General features: G+C 42.9%; 1 protein-coding gene across 6 annotated transcripts in view; it reads right to left on the bottom strand.

Moving 5' to 3' along the window:
- The window catches only part of asb3 (ankyrin repeat and SOCS box containing 3), an 84,711-nt gene extending 65,098 nt beyond the window's left edge, over positions 1-19,613 (bottom strand). For all 6 annotated transcript variants that reach the window (XR_013888269.1, XM_080200466.1, XM_080200462.1 and 3 more), the window contains exons 1-4: positions 19,522-19,613; positions 13,117-13,321; positions 6,570-6,728; positions 120-232 (exon numbers count right to left, since the gene is read on the bottom strand). Coding sequence is in view for 5 of the 6 variants with exons in the window: in XM_080200466.1 (XP_080056592.1) it covers positions 120-232; positions 6,570-6,728; positions 13,117-13,312 (468 nt within the window). In the remaining variant the exon portion in view is untranslated. The remainder of the gene's footprint in view (positions 1-119; positions 233-6,569; positions 6,729-13,116; positions 13,322-19,521) is intronic.
- Between the last annotated feature and the right edge of the window lie 77 nt (positions 19,614-19,690).

Here is a 19,690-nt window from a genome sequence, read left to right as displayed (position 1 = left end):
CATCTTGTCACCGTGGACACATAAAATCAATACATCACTCTAAAATTCATGTCAATGTTAACTGGACATCAAAACTTGCCCTCCTTCCCCAAGGAGACAGACAATGAATGCCACAGTACCTGATAAGCTGCCTGATGCAGAACACTCCATAAACACGCAGAATGGGGTCCATTAATTCTTGCTCCATGTCTTAGAAGTGTCCTTGCAACAGCAATGTGGCCTTCCTCAATGGCTTCAAAAATGGAAAAATTGAAACAATCAAACTTTCTCTTTCAACATACTGAAACACTACATAGTAGCATTTAATCATATTATTAATCATATTAATAATAGAAAATAAACAGATTCAATTTAAATACTGATTACAAGTCAAGAATTAACTGGAAACCTATCAAGTTGAAAAATCAATCCAAAGATAAAATGAGGATTCTTTGCCCAAAAACTAATTATAACCCTCGACAATTTCTTCCGATTTTGTGGGCAGATACCTTCATAATTGTAAATAAGTTGTTTATAAAATCAGCCACTTTATTTTCAGAATAGATCTCCTGCAACTCATCTGCCACAAGACTGCATTTCACAGAGAGTATTTTTATTGCTAACTGATTGCACTGGCACATCCTATTCTTACCCAGAAGCTTATGCTGTGCAGCCTTGGCAGCAAAAAGATCAAGGAGGGCCACATGAATGTGAGAAAATGCAAAATTGATTTCAGATTGTGCTTATCAGTTATCTAACAATCAGTAATGTTTCTGTGGACAGGAAGCAGCTCTGTTTTCTTAATCTTGCGCAGATTTGGGATCCCTAAGCTTCGGTTCCACCAACCAGCACCTGGGATCTCTGGATTGTGATGTTTTTACAGGAGAAAGTGTTTCTGTACTTGTGTAAATTTCTCAGTAGCTTGGATTAAATAGGATGGAGGGATAAGATTCAACAAGGTCAGACATCCAGTTGGTGAAAGAAAAATGAAGCAACGTTAAAAATAGTAGTTTTGGGGCTTTAAACAACCAAGAGGAAAGAGACCACATGTAGTGCCATCCAACTGTCATGACATGAGCATTCAATAAAATGTGTTTCATTCAGGCCTATTGAAGCTAGTTTTTATAAGAACATAAGAACATAAGAAATAGGAGCAGGAGTAGGCCATCTAGCCCTTTGAGCCTGCCCCGCCATTCATTAAGATCATGGCTGATCTGTTGTGGCTCAGTTCCACTTTCCCGCCCTCTCCCCATAACCCTTAATCCCCTCTCTTATCAAGAACCCATCAACCCGCTTCTTAAAAATATTTAGCGAGGCAGCCTCCACCACTTCAACGGGCAGAGAATTCCAGAGATTCACCACCCTTTGAGTGAAGAAGTTCCTCCTCAACTCCGTTCTAAACCGCACCCCCTTTATCTTGAGGCTGTGCCCCCTAGTCCTACTGTCTTTTTTGAGCGGGAAGAGTCTCTCCACCTCTATCCTATCCATCCCATTCATCATCTTATACGTCTCAATGAGATCTCCCCTCATTCTTCTAAACTCTAACGAGTACAAGCCTAGTTTATTCAGCCTCTCCTCATAGCTCAATCCCCTCAACTCCGGTATCAGCCTAGTAAACCTCCTCTGCACTCCCTCCAGGGCCAAAATATCCTTGCGCAGGTGCGGCGCCCAAAACTGCACACAGTACTCCAGCTGCGGCCTCACCAATGCCCTATACAGCTGCAGCAAGACCTCCCTACTTTTATATTCAATCCCCCTCGCTATGAAGGCCAGCATCCCATTCGCCTTCCTGACCACCTGCTGCACCTGCAAGCTGGGTTTTTGCGACTCATGCACAAGGACCCCGACGTCCCTCTGCACCGTCGCCTGCTGCAGTTTTTCGCCACGTAAGTAATAGTCCTTCCTACCATTCTTCCTACCAAAGTGGACCACCTCACACTTGCCAACATTAAATTCCATTTGCCATTTCCTGGCCCATTCGCCCAGCCTATCTAGATCCTTCTGCAGACTCTCCACACCCTCCGCACAATTTGCCTTTCCCCCAATCTTGGTGTCATCAGCAAATTTCGACACCCTGCACTCGGTTCCCTCCTCCAGATCATCTATATAAATGGTAAATAGCTGAGGCCCCAGCACCGACCCCTGGGGCACCCCACTAGTCACCAACCGCCAATCCGAATAGCACCCATTGACCCCCACTCTCTGCCTCCTATTTGACAACCAATTCTCTATCCACGCTAACACCCTACCCCCAACTCCATGTCCCCTGACCTTCTGCAATAACCTCTTGTGAGGTACCTTGTCAAACGCCTTCTGAAAATCCAGAAAGACCACATCCACCGGCTCTCCTCTATCCACTGCCCTAGACACATCCTCATAGAACTCCAGTAAATTTGTCAGACACGACTTCCCTTTAATGAAACCGTGTTGCGTCCGCCCTATCAAGCAATTCCCTTCAAGATGCCTCGCAATTTCCTCCTTAATGACGGATTCTAACATTTTACCTACCACAGACGTTAAACTAACCGGCCTATAATTCCCCGCCTTTTGCCTGGCACCCTTCTTAAACAACGGCGTAACATTAGCCGTTTTCCAATCTTCCGGCACTTCCCCGGAATCCAGCGACGTCTGGAAAATAACCACCAAGGCATCCACTATCACCTCCGCCATTTCTTTCAGAACCCTCGGATGCATTCCATCCGGTCCTGGGGACTTGTCCACAATCAGCCCCTCCAGTCTGTCGAGCACCACCTCTCTAGTAACAGTAATGTCATTAAGACCCTCCATTCCTACCACCTTTCCATCGCTAACACCCGGCAAATTATTCACGTCCTCCTCCGTGAAGACAGAAACAAAAAAGTTATTCAAGACCTTAGCCATATCCCCATCCCCTACCACTAGCTCCCCTTTCTCATCCTCTAAAGGACCAACGTTCACCCTAGCCAGCCTCTTCCTTTTTATATATTTATAAAAACTCTTGCTATCCTTTTTTATATTAAGTGCTAGCCCAGCCTCATAGCTTCTCCTACCCTCCTTTATCAACTTCTTTGTCAATCTTTGTTGACATTTAAACCTTTCCCAATCCTCTTCTCGCCCACTACTCTTAGCTACTCTAAATTCCTCCGCTTTTAATTTAACACTTTCCTTCACCTCCTTCGTTATCCACGGCTTATTACCTCTCTTCCTACTGTCCTTTTTAACCATCGGAATAAATTTCTGCTGAGCACCAAGAAAGATCTCCTTAAAGATCCTCCACTGCTCCTCAGCAGACCTACCTTCCAACGCACTCCCCCAGTCCACATTCGCCAATTCTTCTCTCATCCTACCATACTCCCCTCTATTCAAACAAAGGACGCGTGTCCGGGAACCCACTTTCTCCTCCTCCATCTGCACCAGAAACTCCACCATACAATGATCACTCTCTCCAAGAGGATCCTTCACCGCAAGGTCCCTAATTCTACCCGCCTCATTACATAGCACCAGATCCAAGATAGCTCGCTCCCTCGTCCGCTCCAACACACACTGTTCAAGGAAATTATCCTGGCAGCATTCCAAGAACTCCTCCTCGAGCCCACCTCGTCCAACATGGGTCGACCAATCAATATGCAGATTGAAATCTCCCATAACTACTGCCGTCCCATTCCTGCACGCCGCACTTATTTGCGTGTTAACAGCCCGCCCCACCTCCAGATCATTATTCGGGGGCCTATAGACGACACCCACCAGCGTCTTCCTCCCTTTGCTGTTCCTAATCTCCACCCACAACGATTCCACGTTCTGCTCTTTGGCTCCGATATCATCCCTTGCTACCACCTTGATACTATCCTTAATCAGCAGAGCTACGCCACCCCCTCTTTCCTCCTGCCTATCCTTCCTAAACACTTGATAGCCCTGTACATTCATCTCCCAGTCCCTGTCACCTTGCAGCCACGTCTCTGTAATGGCCACCAGATCGTATCCATTTGTGTCAATCTGCGCCACCAGCTCATCCACTTTATTCCGAATGCTTCGTGCATTCAGATAAAGCGCTTTCATCCCAGCCTTCACCTGGACCCTATTTGCCGTAACGCCACCAATTGGGACATCCTCGGCCTCTTCCCTTACCTGTACCCTATCCTTAACTTTAGACCTCGTAGCGTCACCTACCCTCGCACCCTCCCCCCCCCCCTAATTAGTTTAAAGCCCTGTCTACAGTCCTCTTTACTCGATTCGCCAACACTCTGGTCCCAGCACGATTCAGACCAACCCCATCCCGCCCGAACAAGTCCCACCTACCCCAATACTGGTGCCAATGCCCCATAAATTCGAACCCATTCCTCCCACACCAATCCCTGAGCCACCCATTCACTTCCTTTATCCTGTCAACCCTACGCCCGTCTGCACTCAGTTCAGGCAGTAGCCCAGAGACGACCACCTTGTCGGTTCTACTTTTTAATTCCATTCCCAGCTTCTCATACTCCCTCCCCAGATCCTCAGTCCGCACTTTGCCTACGTCGCCGGCACCCACATGTACTACAACGACCGGGTTCTCACCCTCCCACTCCAGGTTCCTCTGCAGCCCAGCTGCGACATCCTGTACCCGAGCACCAGGCAGACAACACACCCTTCTGTGCACTTTGTCATTGTGACAAAGGACAGTGTCAATACTCTTCACCCCACTATCTCCAATCACTACTACGTTCCTTTTCCCCTTCTCTTTGCCTATGTCCTGCTGCATCACTGTACCGTGTGCAGTTTGCTCACCAACCTCACCTGCCTCGTCCTCTTCCAGACTGGAAGCAAGAACCTCAAACCTGTTATGCAGATTAAGAGGCTGAGGCCTCCGCTCCTCACCCCCCTTCCTCCTCCTCCCAGCAGCCCCCTTTTGTCCCTGACCCTTAGATTTAGCCAGTCTAGGGGCACCCTCTCTCCCCCTGATGAGCCTCAGTGTCTGTAGCTCAGAGGCCAGCTCATCCACCTTGAGCTGGAGCTCCTCCAGCAACCTGCACTTACTGCAGACATGGTCACTGGGAAGGACCCTGGGGTCTGCCAGTTCCCACATCATACAGAAACCACACATCACATGCCCCTCCATTATTCACTGTAATTTTTTATGGGGAAAAAATTTTTTTCCTTGTTTCTTGCTGTAGTAGTTTTGAAAAAATTTTTTTTCCTTGTTTTTTTTTCAAACAAACTCACCTGGCCTTTTTTCCCTCAAGCCCTTTTTGATATTAAGCCCTATTAACTCACTCTGCTTCCCCCTCACTCCGCTGCCCGCTCAGACGCTGCCCGCTGTCTACACCAGGCCTCCTTTTAAACCTGGCGCTGATTTAAAGCAGGCTGGTCCACAAATGCCTTTTCACCACACCCTCAGAATTCTTAAAGCAGTAAATACAATAAATAAATGCTTTAAACAGTTCTACAAAGAGTAAAGTGCTTTAAACTTATTTTAAACAGGTTTTTAACAGGTAAAATCTTAGCTCTCTGTCTCTCAGCTCCAGCAAACATTTTATAGTGCGTGCAGAAACTTAAATGAAAAATTCAATTCTGTCTATGCACAAAAATTGTACAGTGGCACAGTGCTGCCTCACAGCACCAGGGACCCAGGTTCAATTCCCAGCTTGGGTCACTGTTTGTGCGGAGTCTGCACGTTCTCCCCGTGGGTTTCCTCCAGGTGTTCCGATTTCCTCCCATAGTCCGTTGCTGGTTAGGTGCATTGACCATGCTAAATTGTCCCTCAGTGTACCCAAACAGATACCAGAGTGTGGTGACTAAGGGATTTTCATAGTAACTTTATTGCAGTGTTAATGTAAGCCTGCTTGCAACATCAATGAATAAAAAAACCTAAAGACAACCCTTGCCTCAGCTGTGATCAGATTAAGCAGTGTTCTGAGCCTTGACTAGTTGTTTAAAGAAACAAACATTCAGAGTCAGCTTTCCAGCCAGTTAGAGGATCAAAGTTTATGCTGCTCTCATCTCCAAAGTGGTCAGTGGAGCTGAAGAAATTCAAAGAAATTGAACTGCTTTAAAATTTAATGAAAAATACAAATAACAGATATAGAACTAATATAAATCATTCAAATCCATTTAAAGCAAAATGGTATGGTAACTTCAGGCAATTGGGCAGATGCACAGACAGTACTAAATATTGCAGTCTGAGTTGAAGGTCTGCCAATAGCGTGAAAAAAAAGCTCACTATTTGTCTCACCGTTGAAATACAACTATTGTGTACATTCAATGTACTTGCATTAAACTCTCCACAGAAAATCAAATCCCATCATGATGTTAAAAAGGACTGGAATTGACAAGTGTCAATTACTCATATACCACCAAATTGGCACTGAAAATTAACTACTACACCTGTGGAAGCTCAGTCTTCTCAGTAATAATCATGGAGATTTACAAAAAAAATCAATTATTTTAAATTTAACCTTTTCTACATTTATTTTGCCAGTTTCATCTCGCTTAATCTGACCTTTCTTTTCTCTATTTACACTTTCTGTAGAACTGATATTGAATTCACCCAAGAGCTAGTCTAATTAACAACAGATGCTGTTAGATGCCCGACGACAGAAAACTATGGCCTAAAATCTATATTTCCAGTACCTTACCTAAAAAAAGTGGTGTTACGTTTTCATTAGTTTTGGCATTTGGATCTGCCCCAGCCTTTAACAGAACCTGAACAATTTTTAAATGGCCACATTTGGCAGCGAGATGTAGCGCCGTTTCTCCTTCGAAAGTCTTTAATTCAATGCATGGAGTTGACGGAGCTAGAGGAATATAAAAAATAGCAACTTCCATTAAAGATGGTCTCTTCAAATATTTAAATAACTTACTCTAGTACTTTGTTCTCTCTTGCCCACTTCCTTCATTTCTCATTTTTCTTCATTGTTTCATTTTTATACATCCTCTGCTTCCTGTTGCACACCCACCCATCCCATACCACACCCACCCACCCCACTAACCAATTTCACATCTCAACAAACTAGAGGCACTCATGCAACTCTGCTGCTGTGCTCTAGAACAGTTAAGAAGCATTCATGTTAGACCGTCATATGAGTGAGCAGGCAGATAAGCAAATTGCTCAGAAGGTAATTAAGAAAAAGGAACAGCAGGGTGGGTAACATTCCAGGTTGACAGTTAAAAAAAAACAGCTTTGCAACTTGACATAGACTAATAAACTTAAGCTGTGACCCATGCTGTGGAGATGCCAGCGTTGGACTAGGGTAAACACAGTAGGAAGCCTCACAACACCAGGTTAAAGTCCAACAGGTTTATTTGGTAGCAAACACCACTGGCTTTCAGAGCACTGCTCCTCCATCAGGTGAGTGGGAGTTCTATTCACAAACAGGGCATATTCTGACCCAACCAGTTATTGCCAACATTCTGCAGACCCCTACCCAACTCCTGCCAACCTTTCCTATTTTTAGTTGTTCTCCTTCATAATTCTAATTACAGTTAGTTTACAGCACATCAGTTAGCAGGAGAGACAACTGAAAAACATCTTGCATTGATATGGTAATTTTAAATGAAGATGGAACTTTCATTGCTATGCTACTTTGAATATAAATAAACATACCAAGCTGCTTCACAACTAGACATTATAAAAATGGATACTGAGTTGGGAAGAGAAAAATTAATAGCGCTAACAGAAAACTTGATTTTTTTAATTTATTTGTTCATGAAATGTAGGCCCAATTCTGGTCACCACACTACCAGAAGGGCGCAGAGGTTTTGGAAAGAGTACAGAAAAGGTTTACCAGGATGTTGTCTGGTATGGAGGGTATTAGCTGTGGGGAAAGATTGAATACACTGGGATTGTCCTCTCTGAAAAGGCAAGGCTGAGGGGCAATTTATAAAATTATGAGGGGCATTGATAAGGTGAACAGTTGGAATGTTTTTTCCAGGGCAGAAATGATAATCACAAGTTCAAGGTAAGGGAGGAATGGTTCAGTAGAGATGTGCAGGGAAGTTTTTTTTTTACACAGAGGGTGATGGGGGGCCCGGAATGCACTGCCAAGTGAGTTGGTTGAGGCACTTAGGTTAGCAACATTTAAGACCTATCTGGATATGCACATGTACGGGGTGGGGGAGTATAGAGGGATGCAGGCGGTTGTTCTAGATAGGGCAACGTGATTGGCGCAGGCTTGGTGAGCAGAAGGGCCTGTTCCTGTGCTGTACTGTTCTTTGCTAGCTAGGCCAACATTTATTGCCTACCATTAATCGCCATTGAGTCACCTTCTTGAACTGCTACAGTCCATGTGGTGTAGGTACACCTACAGTGCTGTTAAGAAGACATTTCAGTATTTTGAGCCAGCAACAATGAAGGAACAGCAATATAGTTCCAAATCAGGATGGTGAGTGACTTGGAGGGTAACCTGCAGATTATAGTGTGCCAATGCATCTATTGTCCTTCTCCTTCTAGGTGCTAGAGATCACATTTGAAAGGTACTGTCGAAGCAGCCTTGGTGAGTTGCTGCAGTGCATCCTATAGATGACACTTACTGCTGAGACTATGCGTCAAAGTACAAATCTCTTAACAGGTCAGGGAGATGAAAACTGTAATGTCTTAACTATGGTAGGGATTATAGGTTTTAAACAAAAGGAAAAAATGTGGTTTGCATACATAGATTCAAGGTTTACTGAATGAGATGTTGCCTACACAGAGTATAAATTAAAATGAAAAGCAGGAGCCTGTGAAACTCTCCAGTGACATGACCATCAAATCATGTGATCAGCTCTTAAAGCAATTATGCAACTACTTAAATATATAACAAAGACATTAACAGTGTCAATGTGCATGCAAGCCAGACAGGTAGTTGACTGGGTTAAAAGGTGAGGAGACAGGATTACTGGATGAGATAAACTTTGAAAGTACTGGGAAGAAACAAGCAGGAGACTGAAAAAGATGGTGTCCTGTACTAATATAGGCAAGAGTATGGGAAGCGAGCAGCAAAGAGTATGCACAGATAATATCAATCGTGAAAATGAGGATATCTATAACATTTCCGTAGTTGGCAACTGAGGTGAGGAAACAGTTTTTCATGAAAAAGTGAAGCAAGAGTCATCTTTACCATTCCGCTGATCAAGTAGATGCGTGTGTGCGCGTGCATGGGGTTCTCGTATGGTGCGACCAAGGTAGCTCTGGTGACTAAGAACTAAGCCAGATGTGCCTGAGGAATGAAGTAGGAAGAGGAACTGAACCAGGAGTGACAGAGGTAGAGAAACAGTGACCAATTTGCAAGGATCAAAAGTGGTTAAGGCTGTGATGAGGCAGTGATTAAGGAAACTGATAGCAACAAAGCTGCTGTGATGGCTGGCAGACTAGTCATTGAAATTGGAAACTTCAGAGGGCATTTTGATGCAGTTAGGGAAGAATTTATTTTCCTTGTGCCAGATGGCAAGAATGGTTGAAATAGAAGAGAATATACAGGCAGTAAGGGAAATAAGGGAGTGATCAAAGATTGTCTAGTCAGTGATCAAGATCTTGGGCACAGTGAGGAAGATCAAAGGTGCCAAAGGCTCTAATAATTTATATCAAGGACAGATTGAAAGAAGTGAGAGGTTACAAAAGAAACATCTAGGAAAGTGCAGTCTATTTTAAAATTGCCAAAGATGAAGGAGACAAGTAGATGTCAGTAGATATTCAGGAAAAACTGTGGAGAATTAGGAGAGGCATTATAGACAACAAGGATATTGAAAGAGAGGTATGAGGTATGGAACATGGTAACATGAGGACAAGGAATTTATGGCTGGAAGGGAGGCCAGGGTCACCCTGATGTTGAGGACTAAGTTGCCAGAGTAATAGTTTGGGGGATGCTGGTAAGGGCAAGTCCATAAAGGGAAATAGAACTTTCTTGACATGTACCAAGTTTCTATCAGTGCCTGGATATCAACAGAACCATCCTTCATGCACAGAGACAAAGAGAGGAAGAATGGGAGAGAGAGTTAGAAGCAGAGAAACAGCGACACAAAAAAAATGAACATGTATGCGCCTCTGTGAATGTATATCCACTAAGTCATATTCAATTATAGTGCAATTTTGCAGATAATTTTATTTGGTCAAGGAAGAAGTGCCTGTTTTCCTAATTTTATTTTAAACAGAAAGTGTTATCCAATCATAATCAGGCTTCTTACAAAATGCTTTCAGGATTGCAAAAGATATCACAGTCTGGACATGATTTAGGTACAAAATGACTAAACATAATAGTGTAAATAGTGCAAGCAGGCCTAGACTTTGGATTTTGTTTTAATAGGATTTAGTGTACTTGTCTAATTTGGCCATTTTGTTCTAATGTGTGGACAGAAAAGAAGCCATGCTGTTGTTACAAACCTTTTTGAAAGAAAGTAGCTTAATATAGTACTTTAAAGTAGTCACCAACTAGCAACAGATGATTATATCAGAAGAAACTGCCTCCACTTACTGTGTAACTGATGGACAAATAATTAAGAATAAAACAAGTTATACTTCTGAATTGTTCCATTAACATTTCTAAGGATTAAAACACTCACAGAAAATCTGGGAAAGAGAAAACCTGAACTCCATGCAATTCTGTTGCATCAGGGACACATAGGGCCTTGTCTGAGTCAGCCTTAGTTTTATCAATGGGTTCCCTGCAAGTCTGAAGTTAAAAGGTGATGTGCACAATTAGCCAGAACCAATTAAATTAACCCTCACAACATTACTGACCAATTCACTATTTCCAGTTACGTTGGCCAAGATGGGGTATCACAGCTTTTTAAGTAGAAAAATGGGTTACAGGAACCATCTTTGGCTTTTGCACTTTGGCCGGAATAATGTGGAGGGGAGTTATACGATAAAAGGTAGAACTATCCGGAGTATAGATACGCAGAGAGACCTGGGGGTGCAAGTGCACAAGTCCCTGAAGGTGTCGGTGCAGGTGCAGAATGTGATGAGGAAAGCGTATGGTATGTTAGCCTTCATAGGAAGAGGTATAGAATATAAGAGTAGGAGTCTGATGTTGCAGTTGTATAGAACGTTGGTTAGGCCTCACTTGGAGTACTGCGTCCAGTTCTGGTCGCCGTACTACCGGAAGGATGTAGAGATCCTGGAGAGAGTGCAGAGGAGATTTACCAGGATGCTGCCTGGTATGGAAGGGCTGTCTTACGAGGAAAGATCGAACGAACTTGGGCTGTTTTCCCTTGAGAGACGTCGGCTAAGGGGGGATCTAATAGAGGTTTATAAGATTATGAAGGGGATAGATAGAGTAAATGGTGGTAAGCTTTTTCCGCTATTAGAAATGGATAGAACGAGGGGTCACGGGCTTAGGGTGAGGGGGGCTAGGTATAAGACAAATATTAGAGGGCAGTTTTTCACGCAAAGGGTAGTGGGGGTGTGGAATGCACTGCCGAGTAAGGTGGTGGAAGCGGGCACGCTAGGGTTGTTTAAGAGTCACTTAGACAGCCACATGAGCGGGCTACATATAGGGGGATATAGCAGGCCTTACTAAACATTGTAGGCTTGGGATTACGTTTTTGCCTCATGGATGTTACAGTCTTTGCCTGTTTAATAATAAATTTTTTTGTCTCCACAGGCATTTAAGTCCAGCAAGGCGCATGCATGCGGCAGGTTGTAGTGGGCTGCTCTTGGACGTTGCTTTGGGAGTTGCCTATTGCTTCATGTCGTTAGTGTGCTTAAACTGGACCATCTCGAGGGCAACATGACAGCTCAGAGACTATCTCTGTTGCTGTGCGGACACATGGATTTGGGCCTGTGTCTGTGGGAGTTTGCACGTTCTCCCCGTGGTTGCGTGGGTTTCCTCCGGGTACTCCGGTTTCCTCCCACATCCCAAAGATGTGCTTTTAGGCTGATTGATTGGGTACTAAATTGTCCCTATATTGGACCTCCCTGATCCTCGCACATTAGGCGTAGACTAAAATCATGAATAGGTCACTGAGACAGTGGGACGGTGGCGCGGGCTCGTTGGGCCGAAGGGCCTGTTTCCCATGCTGTGTTGTTCTTTGTTCTTTGTTGTTTATCTTGGTAGTGTACACTAGTGAACTTGGAATTCAAGCTTTTGCTTTCCCAGATTTTTGTGACCATTTTAAACCTTAGAAATGTTAATGGAAAAATACAGAAGTCTGGCTTGTTTTATTCTTAATTACTTGTCCATCAATTACAGGGTAAGTGGAGATACTTCCTTCTGATATAATCATCTGTTGCTAGTTGGTGACTACTTCAAAGTACTATATTAAGCTAGCTTCTTTCAAAAGGGTTTGTAACATCAGCATAGCTTCTTTTCTGTTCACACGATAGAACATGGCCAAATTAAATAATTACACTAAATTCTACTAAAATAAAATTCAAAGTCTAGGCCTGCTTGCACTATTTACACTATTATGTTCAGTCATTTTGTACATAAATCATGTCGAGACTGTGATACCTTTTGCAATCCTGAAAGCCTTCTGTAAGGAGCCTGAATGTGGTTGGATAATACTTGCTGTTTAAAATAAAATTAGGAAAACATGCACTTTTTCCTTGACCAAATAAAATTCATCAACTTCATGCTAGTTGGTGACTACTTTAAAGTACAATATTAAGCTAGCTAGTATACACTAAATGAAGGGAAACTGATTTGATCTGCAAAATTCCTGGCCATGCAGAGAGAGTATGTAGCACTGGACCCAAGGACAGAGGCAGAATTCCTCTCAGCATGGGCCATAGACAATATAGGTTCCTTCAGAGTTAAAGATGAATATCTGTTGGTACAATTAGGGGCACAGGAAGTTTCTGTCAGCGTAGGTATCAAGTCTGTGGGGATTGCTTGACAAGTATACTTGCATTTCACTGATAAGTCTTTCATTAATTGAAAAGTGTTTTGTTTTATTTTGCTTGTGTTCAATAAACTGTGTGTTATTTGCTAATTCAATGTTTTCAAGTCTTTGCCTTATGGTTCCCTGTCGAGTTCAAACCGTTTGAAAGATTAATTTAGGATCTAGTCGTTAAGCTGCCTGCAAGTGAATGAATCAAGTCTGAATTTATCCCCCTTTTAAACCTCACAATAGCTGTTAATTTTCACCAGGATGACAAACTGAGACAATGAGTACAACTGTAATGTGCAAGCAACTAGTGAGCCTCAGTGTTTAGGTGACAGAAACAGGTCTTCTTTCAACATAAACTATAGTAAATTAAGGTACCTGCACGTATTAAAAGCCTCAAACATCGCAAAGATTTGTGAGTTGCAGCTTCATGAATTGGACACCAACCACGGTTGTCTGCAATGTCAAGACTATGACCTTTTTGAATCAAGGTTTTCAAAAGTTCTACATTTCCTTTTCTTGCAGCAAATCCAGCCACTGAGCAGGTATTAGAATATGCCTCACTGAAGTCCATTTTCCAGAGCTGAATTAATAAAGCAAGACATTAAATTGAAGCCAGAAAACATAAGATATCACCATGTTCCTGCGCACTTCACCTTAAAAGACATCATCCTAGTATTTAAAGCTCAAATTACAAAGTTAAGAGTATGACAGAATAAACATGTTAAGACATTTTACTTACAGTACTTCTGAAGGAACAAAGTACTTAAAAGACTAGTATATCATGAGAATTTCAGATAACATAATGATGAGTATTTCTGCTCTATGGAGACACCCAGCATTTAAGAACATAAGAAATAGGAGCAGGAGTAGGCCATCTGGCCCTTCGAGCCTGCCCCGCCATTCAATAAGATCATGGCTGATCTGTCATGGCTCAGTTCCACATTCCCGCCCTCTCCCCATAACCCTTAATCCCCTCTCTTATCAAAAACCCATCAACCCGCGTCTTAAAAATATTTAGCGAGGTAGCCTCCACCACTTCAACGGGCAGAGAATTCCAGAGATTCACCACTCTTTGAGTGAAGAAGTTCTTCCTCAACTCCGTTCTAAACCGCCCCCCCTTTATCTTGAGGCTGTGCCCCCTAGTCCTACTGTCCTTTCTGAGCGGGAAGAGTCTCTCTACCTCTATCCTATCCATCCCATTCATCATCTTATACGTCTCAATGAGATCTCCCCTCATTCTTCTAAACTCTAACGAGTACAAGCCTAGTTTATTCAGCCTCTCCTCATAGCTCAACCCCCTCAACTCCGGCATCAGCCTAGTAAACCTCCTCTGCACTCCCTCCAAGGCCAGATGGCAGATGGCTGGAAAGAACATCTTGGACTAGATTTTCCAGGCAAAAATAACTTCAGCACTCATCACTAGTCTGAGTAAAGAATAAATCAGACAGCATCGTACAGTGACTGTACAAGTGCAATTAAACCTGGAAATCAGGAAGTTGCTGTCCAAGCTGCCTCACGTCTCCACAACATCAATGTCTCATCAAAAGATTCAGCATTAAAATACATACAATATCAAAAAGTTGTGTTCTCAAGTGATTGATAGCCATCAAATGCATCAGAGAAAGTTAGGATTTGTCATTCAACTACAGGTGAGTTTTTAATTAACTTTTACAATCATATTTCTTCAGTTGTCAATTACTGTGGGAGAGTAAAAGTAGATATAACTTTTTTAAAACTTTCTCATTCTTTCATCTCTCTTCCATGCCATGTTCTCTCCGACTCTTAACTTCATTTTCTACAAGTAATTTGTAATTTATCTCAATATTTAAATTTACACTTCCAGGTTCAGACTCTGCATGCATCAATAAGGATTCTTCATTCTTATTGGTTAGGGAGAGACACAATTTCTTGTCCTTTTTGCACAGGTTCTAATCCTACATCGAGGGCAATTTATTGAAAATTCTGGAGTAAACAACTTTGGAAAGAAGCTTGCAATATGCTCTACCCAAAGAGATCTGTAACAGTATCAGGAGTAACATGAGTAGCAAATAACTTGCAACAACAAATTTAGAGCTGGGGTTGTTGTAAAGCATAAAGGAAACCAGGCTGAACTTGGATTTGCCTTGTTTTGGGGAGAGAAGAAGCCAGAAAATGATGAAAATTCATCAAAATGGTGGGTGTTTTTGGTGCCATGAGACTGTTCAATGAGAGCACAGAGCGATGGAGCTCACTTATAGAGATTTGACTATTCTGTCTAACTCAACAAGATAACAGCAGATATAGTTGTCCCAACTTTCCTGAGCATAAGTTTTGTGCGAAGGTGAGGTGGTGGGGGGGGGGGAGGGGAGAAGAGAGAAAGAGTGAGAGAGACAGAAGAGTGGAGAGGGAACATTTAACTTCCTGAGAAGTCTGGGACAGCTGGAAAAGCCAGGCACAAAAACCTACGATTAAATAGTGGAAATGTTGCAGGGCCACCATTCACCGAAACCTTTAGTCATTCTCCAGAGGACAGCAGCATACTTATGGATGGTCCTTACAGAAGTAACTTTTAAGAATGATCTGTCTTATAAGATAATATTAGGGCAAAGTACAAAGCAAATCTGAGTACTTAACATATAGTTTCAATCCATAGTGTAAAAATAAACATATTTGTTTTCTTTTATAAGTTGTCTTGTTTAAAAACCGAAACTTTTTGGCATAATTTTATTGGTATTTGGATTTATTTTCTATTCATTTACAGGATACAAGCACTGCTGGCATGACCAACTCTAACTGCCCTTGAACTCAATGGTTTGCTAAGCCATTTCAGAAGGCAGTTAAGAGACTCACATTGCTGTGGGTCAAGAGTCAGACCACGCGGAGACACCAGATGTCCTTGCCTACAGGGCTATGATGAACCATTACCTTGGGTCTCTGGATGACAAGTTCAGTGACAATGCCAATATGCCACCACCTCCTCTTAACGTTAACAGTCTCTAAACAACGCGTACCAATGGCACTATCACGAAAGATGACATGTATGCCAACCTAGCAATGACAAAAAAATTTTATAAAGTTCTAAATACAGCCCTTCCCACATGAAATTATTAGTTAGATTGGAGATGCAGTGGAACACACACTTCTCCTCAATTAGTACAGAAATAGCAGGGGAAGTTTCAATAAAGTAGCAGAGCTTAGAATGAAATCAAAATGTATGGAAGATGAAAGATAGACGCCCAAGATAGCATTAGAATTGTCAAGTCTAGAGATAATACAGGTATGGATGAGGTTTTCAGCAGCAGAGGCAGGGTGGAGATCGAAAATGTTACAGAGATAGATGTCAGTGTTCTTCACTGATGTAGCAAAGGTGCTGGTAGAAACTCATCCCAGGTTGAAAGAGGACTGCAGATTTGCAAATTGTATTGTTCAGTCTCAAATAACTAACTGGGAAAAGGATGGAATCAATGACAGAGACCACAAACAAGCTTGGGACTTCCCAGTGTTCATTTGGAGAAAATCTGTCCTCATCCAGAATTCAAGTGACATGAAGTCCAAGGCAGGGGGTCTCTGGATCACTATTACAAGTCTGGTAATCCAGACAATATGCCACCATCTCCCCATAAACATACAAGATTCGGAGTGGTCTTGACAGGGTGGATGTAGAGAGCTGGGGGTCACTGTTTAAAAATCGGGGATTGCCCATTTAAAATGCAGAGATGAGGCAAGTTTCTTTCTCTCCTTGGAGGGGCTACAGCACAAATTTCCCAGAGTTTAAATTAAAACCAGTTGCATGAATTTGACCTAAATTTCCTCTCATAAAGAAAGCTAAGATATTATTTGATTTAATTGTTTGAAGTGATAAAGAAGTTTAAAAAAAAATTTCCCCGGTGAAAATCTAGAACAAGGCAGTTTGTTTCCAACATAAGGTGGTAAAAAAAAAATCTGGAATTCTCTCTCCCCAAAGAACAGGGGGCACCGGTACTTCTTTCAAATTTAAGACCGAGATCATACATTTTCATTGCTGTATATCAAGGGAAACGGAACATGGGACAGTGATAGAGTTGAGAATCATGGCAAGAGTGAGGCCGTGTTCTTTGGGAAATGGGCTGACCAACCCCCTGTCCCCTTCACCATCAGGTCAGATTGCCTGAAGGTGCTGGGGATATGGCCCAGAGGAACCAAGGCAAGCATTAGAAAATGGATGAAAGAAACAGGTATAATGAATCAAAAACTGGGTATGTAGGATCAACGCTCCCTCTCCATTGCAGGTAAGAACCTGATCATCGGGTATGTAGCACTTTCAGTGTTGCTGTACGTGGCATGAGTGTGGCCTTTTCCTCATCTGGGCTGCGGCAATTACATGAGCCATTTTCAACTTTATCTAGGAGTCAAAAATGAAACTTATTCAAAGTACAAAGTGTGGAAAATTTTAGATAAGGGGCGAGAAAACGTGCCCAACATTGCCCTAATCCTGATGGCCACCTTTCTGTATGTCTAGATCAAAGTGTGCATAGATCCTCAATATGCAACTACGTAGAACCTCACCACACAGTAATATCTGTCCCCAGGATTGCAAAGGATGGGTCTGGCCACATTGCCATTGAACCCTCCAAGTAGCTGGACTGTGCCATACCACTAGTCCTTTGTGAAATATTTAAGCAGAGAAACACCTTTGGTCACAGTCCATCAGGCAGTGGTCTGCACACAATGTTCTAGAAGTCCTACGGGAAGAGGAGATGGTGAACGCTGTCAGATGATTTCCCTGTAAGAAGTCTCACAACACCAGGTTAAAGTCCAACTGGTTTATTTGATAGTAAATGCCAGAAGCTTTTGGAATGCTGTTCCTTCGTCAGGTGAGTGGAGAATTCTCTCCAGTCCAACACCGGCATCTCCAGATGATTCCCTGAGCAGACTGTCAAGATCATTTGGCAGAATGCCTCACCACCAGAACTTTCAAGCAAGCACCAAGACCTAGCATGGCTGGTAGTGAGAAAGGCCTCCTGGTCAGATCCTTCCTACACATCCAGGGTCTTACCCTATCTGTACATTGCCCTTCAGTTAACTGTGGTAGGGAAGAGATCATTGTCGATCTCCTTGTGGGATATGCGTTTGCAAAGAGTGTCTGGAGAGAGATGAGATTGTTTTTGTTGAGGTTCAGCCCAAGTAGCTTCGTGATGCAAGACCCTGTGCTCCACGGGGGACACAGTGAGACAAACATCAGCTCTTGTTGGAGGATCATCAACTCAGTGAAAGACACTCTTCGGTCCGCTCAAAACTTGTTGATCTTCCAGTACAAGGAGTTGTCCCAGACCAAGTGTTACAGGCTGGCACATTCCAAAGCAAAGGACTACATGCTGAGGGATGCAATAAAGCTTGGCACAGCACCACAGAGATGCAATTTGGGAGATGAAGGGTGGTCACAACCACCAGAGATGCAATTGGTGGGGGACAGCTTCAGAATTTCAGCCATAATCTGAAGGAAGGAGAACTATATAGAACTCCTTTAAGCTGTACGATCTGTAATATTCACTGCAGACATTCATTCCATGTATCACATGGCACCTCAGAGTGCAACTTGATCTACGTAGACAAGTTAAATACCTTTATACTGTTTTGAAATGTCTAATGTTTCTTTGACTGTATTGAAGCATTTGGATGCAACATTATGTGGAGAACCTGAATACTGTTGCACTGTGTGTGATGGCTACTTTGAAATGTTGACAATATTCTTTCTTTAGTTTAGAAAATGAAGTATATTTTTGAAATAATAGAGTAGAGATGGAGAAAGATCACGATCGAACTGGATGGCACAAAATTGTATGGGACTTAAAGGCCTAATCCTAAACCAATACTCCACGACCCAACAAACTTTAATGATTGATACGAACAGGCCGACAAGTTGACAAATCAAGGAGAAAAGGGCAGGCGCAATTATCGGTTATAATTCCGGGCTGACACCAATTCTTCAAATTTATAATAAAAGCTAAAAATGCTGTTCAAGGTTAGGTTTCATCTGAAGCTCTGGTGAAGGGTCACTGACCTGAAACGTTAATTTTGTTTTACTCTTTTCAGACACTGCCTGACCTGAACATTTAACAGCATTTTCAGCTGGAATATTGGTTTAAGGATACAATATTCTGCCATCCAATGTGATCATAACCTTTCTCCATCTTTACTTCCCTATTATTTCAAAAGCATACTTTACTTTCTAAAATAAAGGAAGATTTTCCATTTCGCCCAGTTTTCCAGCACCCACAGGGTTGTGCTGTTTGTAATAACAATAATAATAATTGTGCTATTTGTAATAACAATAATTATGGGCAGCACGGTAGCACAGTGGTCAGCAGTGCTGCTTCACAGCTCCAGAGACCTGGGTTTGATTCCCAGCTTGGGTCACTGTCTGTGTGGAGTTTGTACATTCTCCTTGTGTCTGCATGGGTTTCCTCTGGGTGCTCCATTTTCCTCCCACAGTCAAAAGGTGTGTGGATTAGGTGGGTTGGCTATGCTAAATTGCCCCTTAGCGTTCTGAGATGCGTAGGTTAGAGGGATTAGCGGGTAAACATGTGAGGGTAGGGCCTGGGTGCGATTGCGGTCGGTGCAGCCTCGATGGGCCCAATGACCGCTTTCTGCACTGTAGGGTTTCTATGATTTCTATCGCTGCCAAATGGTTTAACGCAGATCTGAAATCCGCTGCAGACTTGTAAAGGTGACAAGAATCTTCCCAAACGCGAAACTCCTCAAATTTTTACTTCGCATCAAAATTACAGCCAAACTGAACAGCATAAAGATAAAACCTCCTGCCTGAACTGGTTAACTCCTCAAGTATGGATCATCACCTCCGGCCTGCCCCCCTTGTCCCTTTCACACAATTCGCCTTCCGATCGCCGTCCCGCCTGCGCATGCGCGCCCCGGTACCTGGGAACTGATTGGCTCCTGCATGGCCCTCAATCATTGGCTGACGCTGAGGGGG

Source organism: Carcharhinus amblyrhynchos, chromosome 12 (genome assembly GCF_965287045.1).
Source record: "Carcharhinus amblyrhynchos chromosome 12, sCarAmb.v2.hapA, whole genome shotgun sequence".
In the NCBI taxonomy this organism is placed as follows: domain Eukaryota; kingdom Metazoa; phylum Chordata; class Chondrichthyes; order Carcharhiniformes; family Carcharhinidae; genus Carcharhinus; species Carcharhinus amblyrhynchos.
Note: the sequence above shows the minus strand (reverse complement) of the source record. Positions and strands in the feature narration are given on the sequence as shown.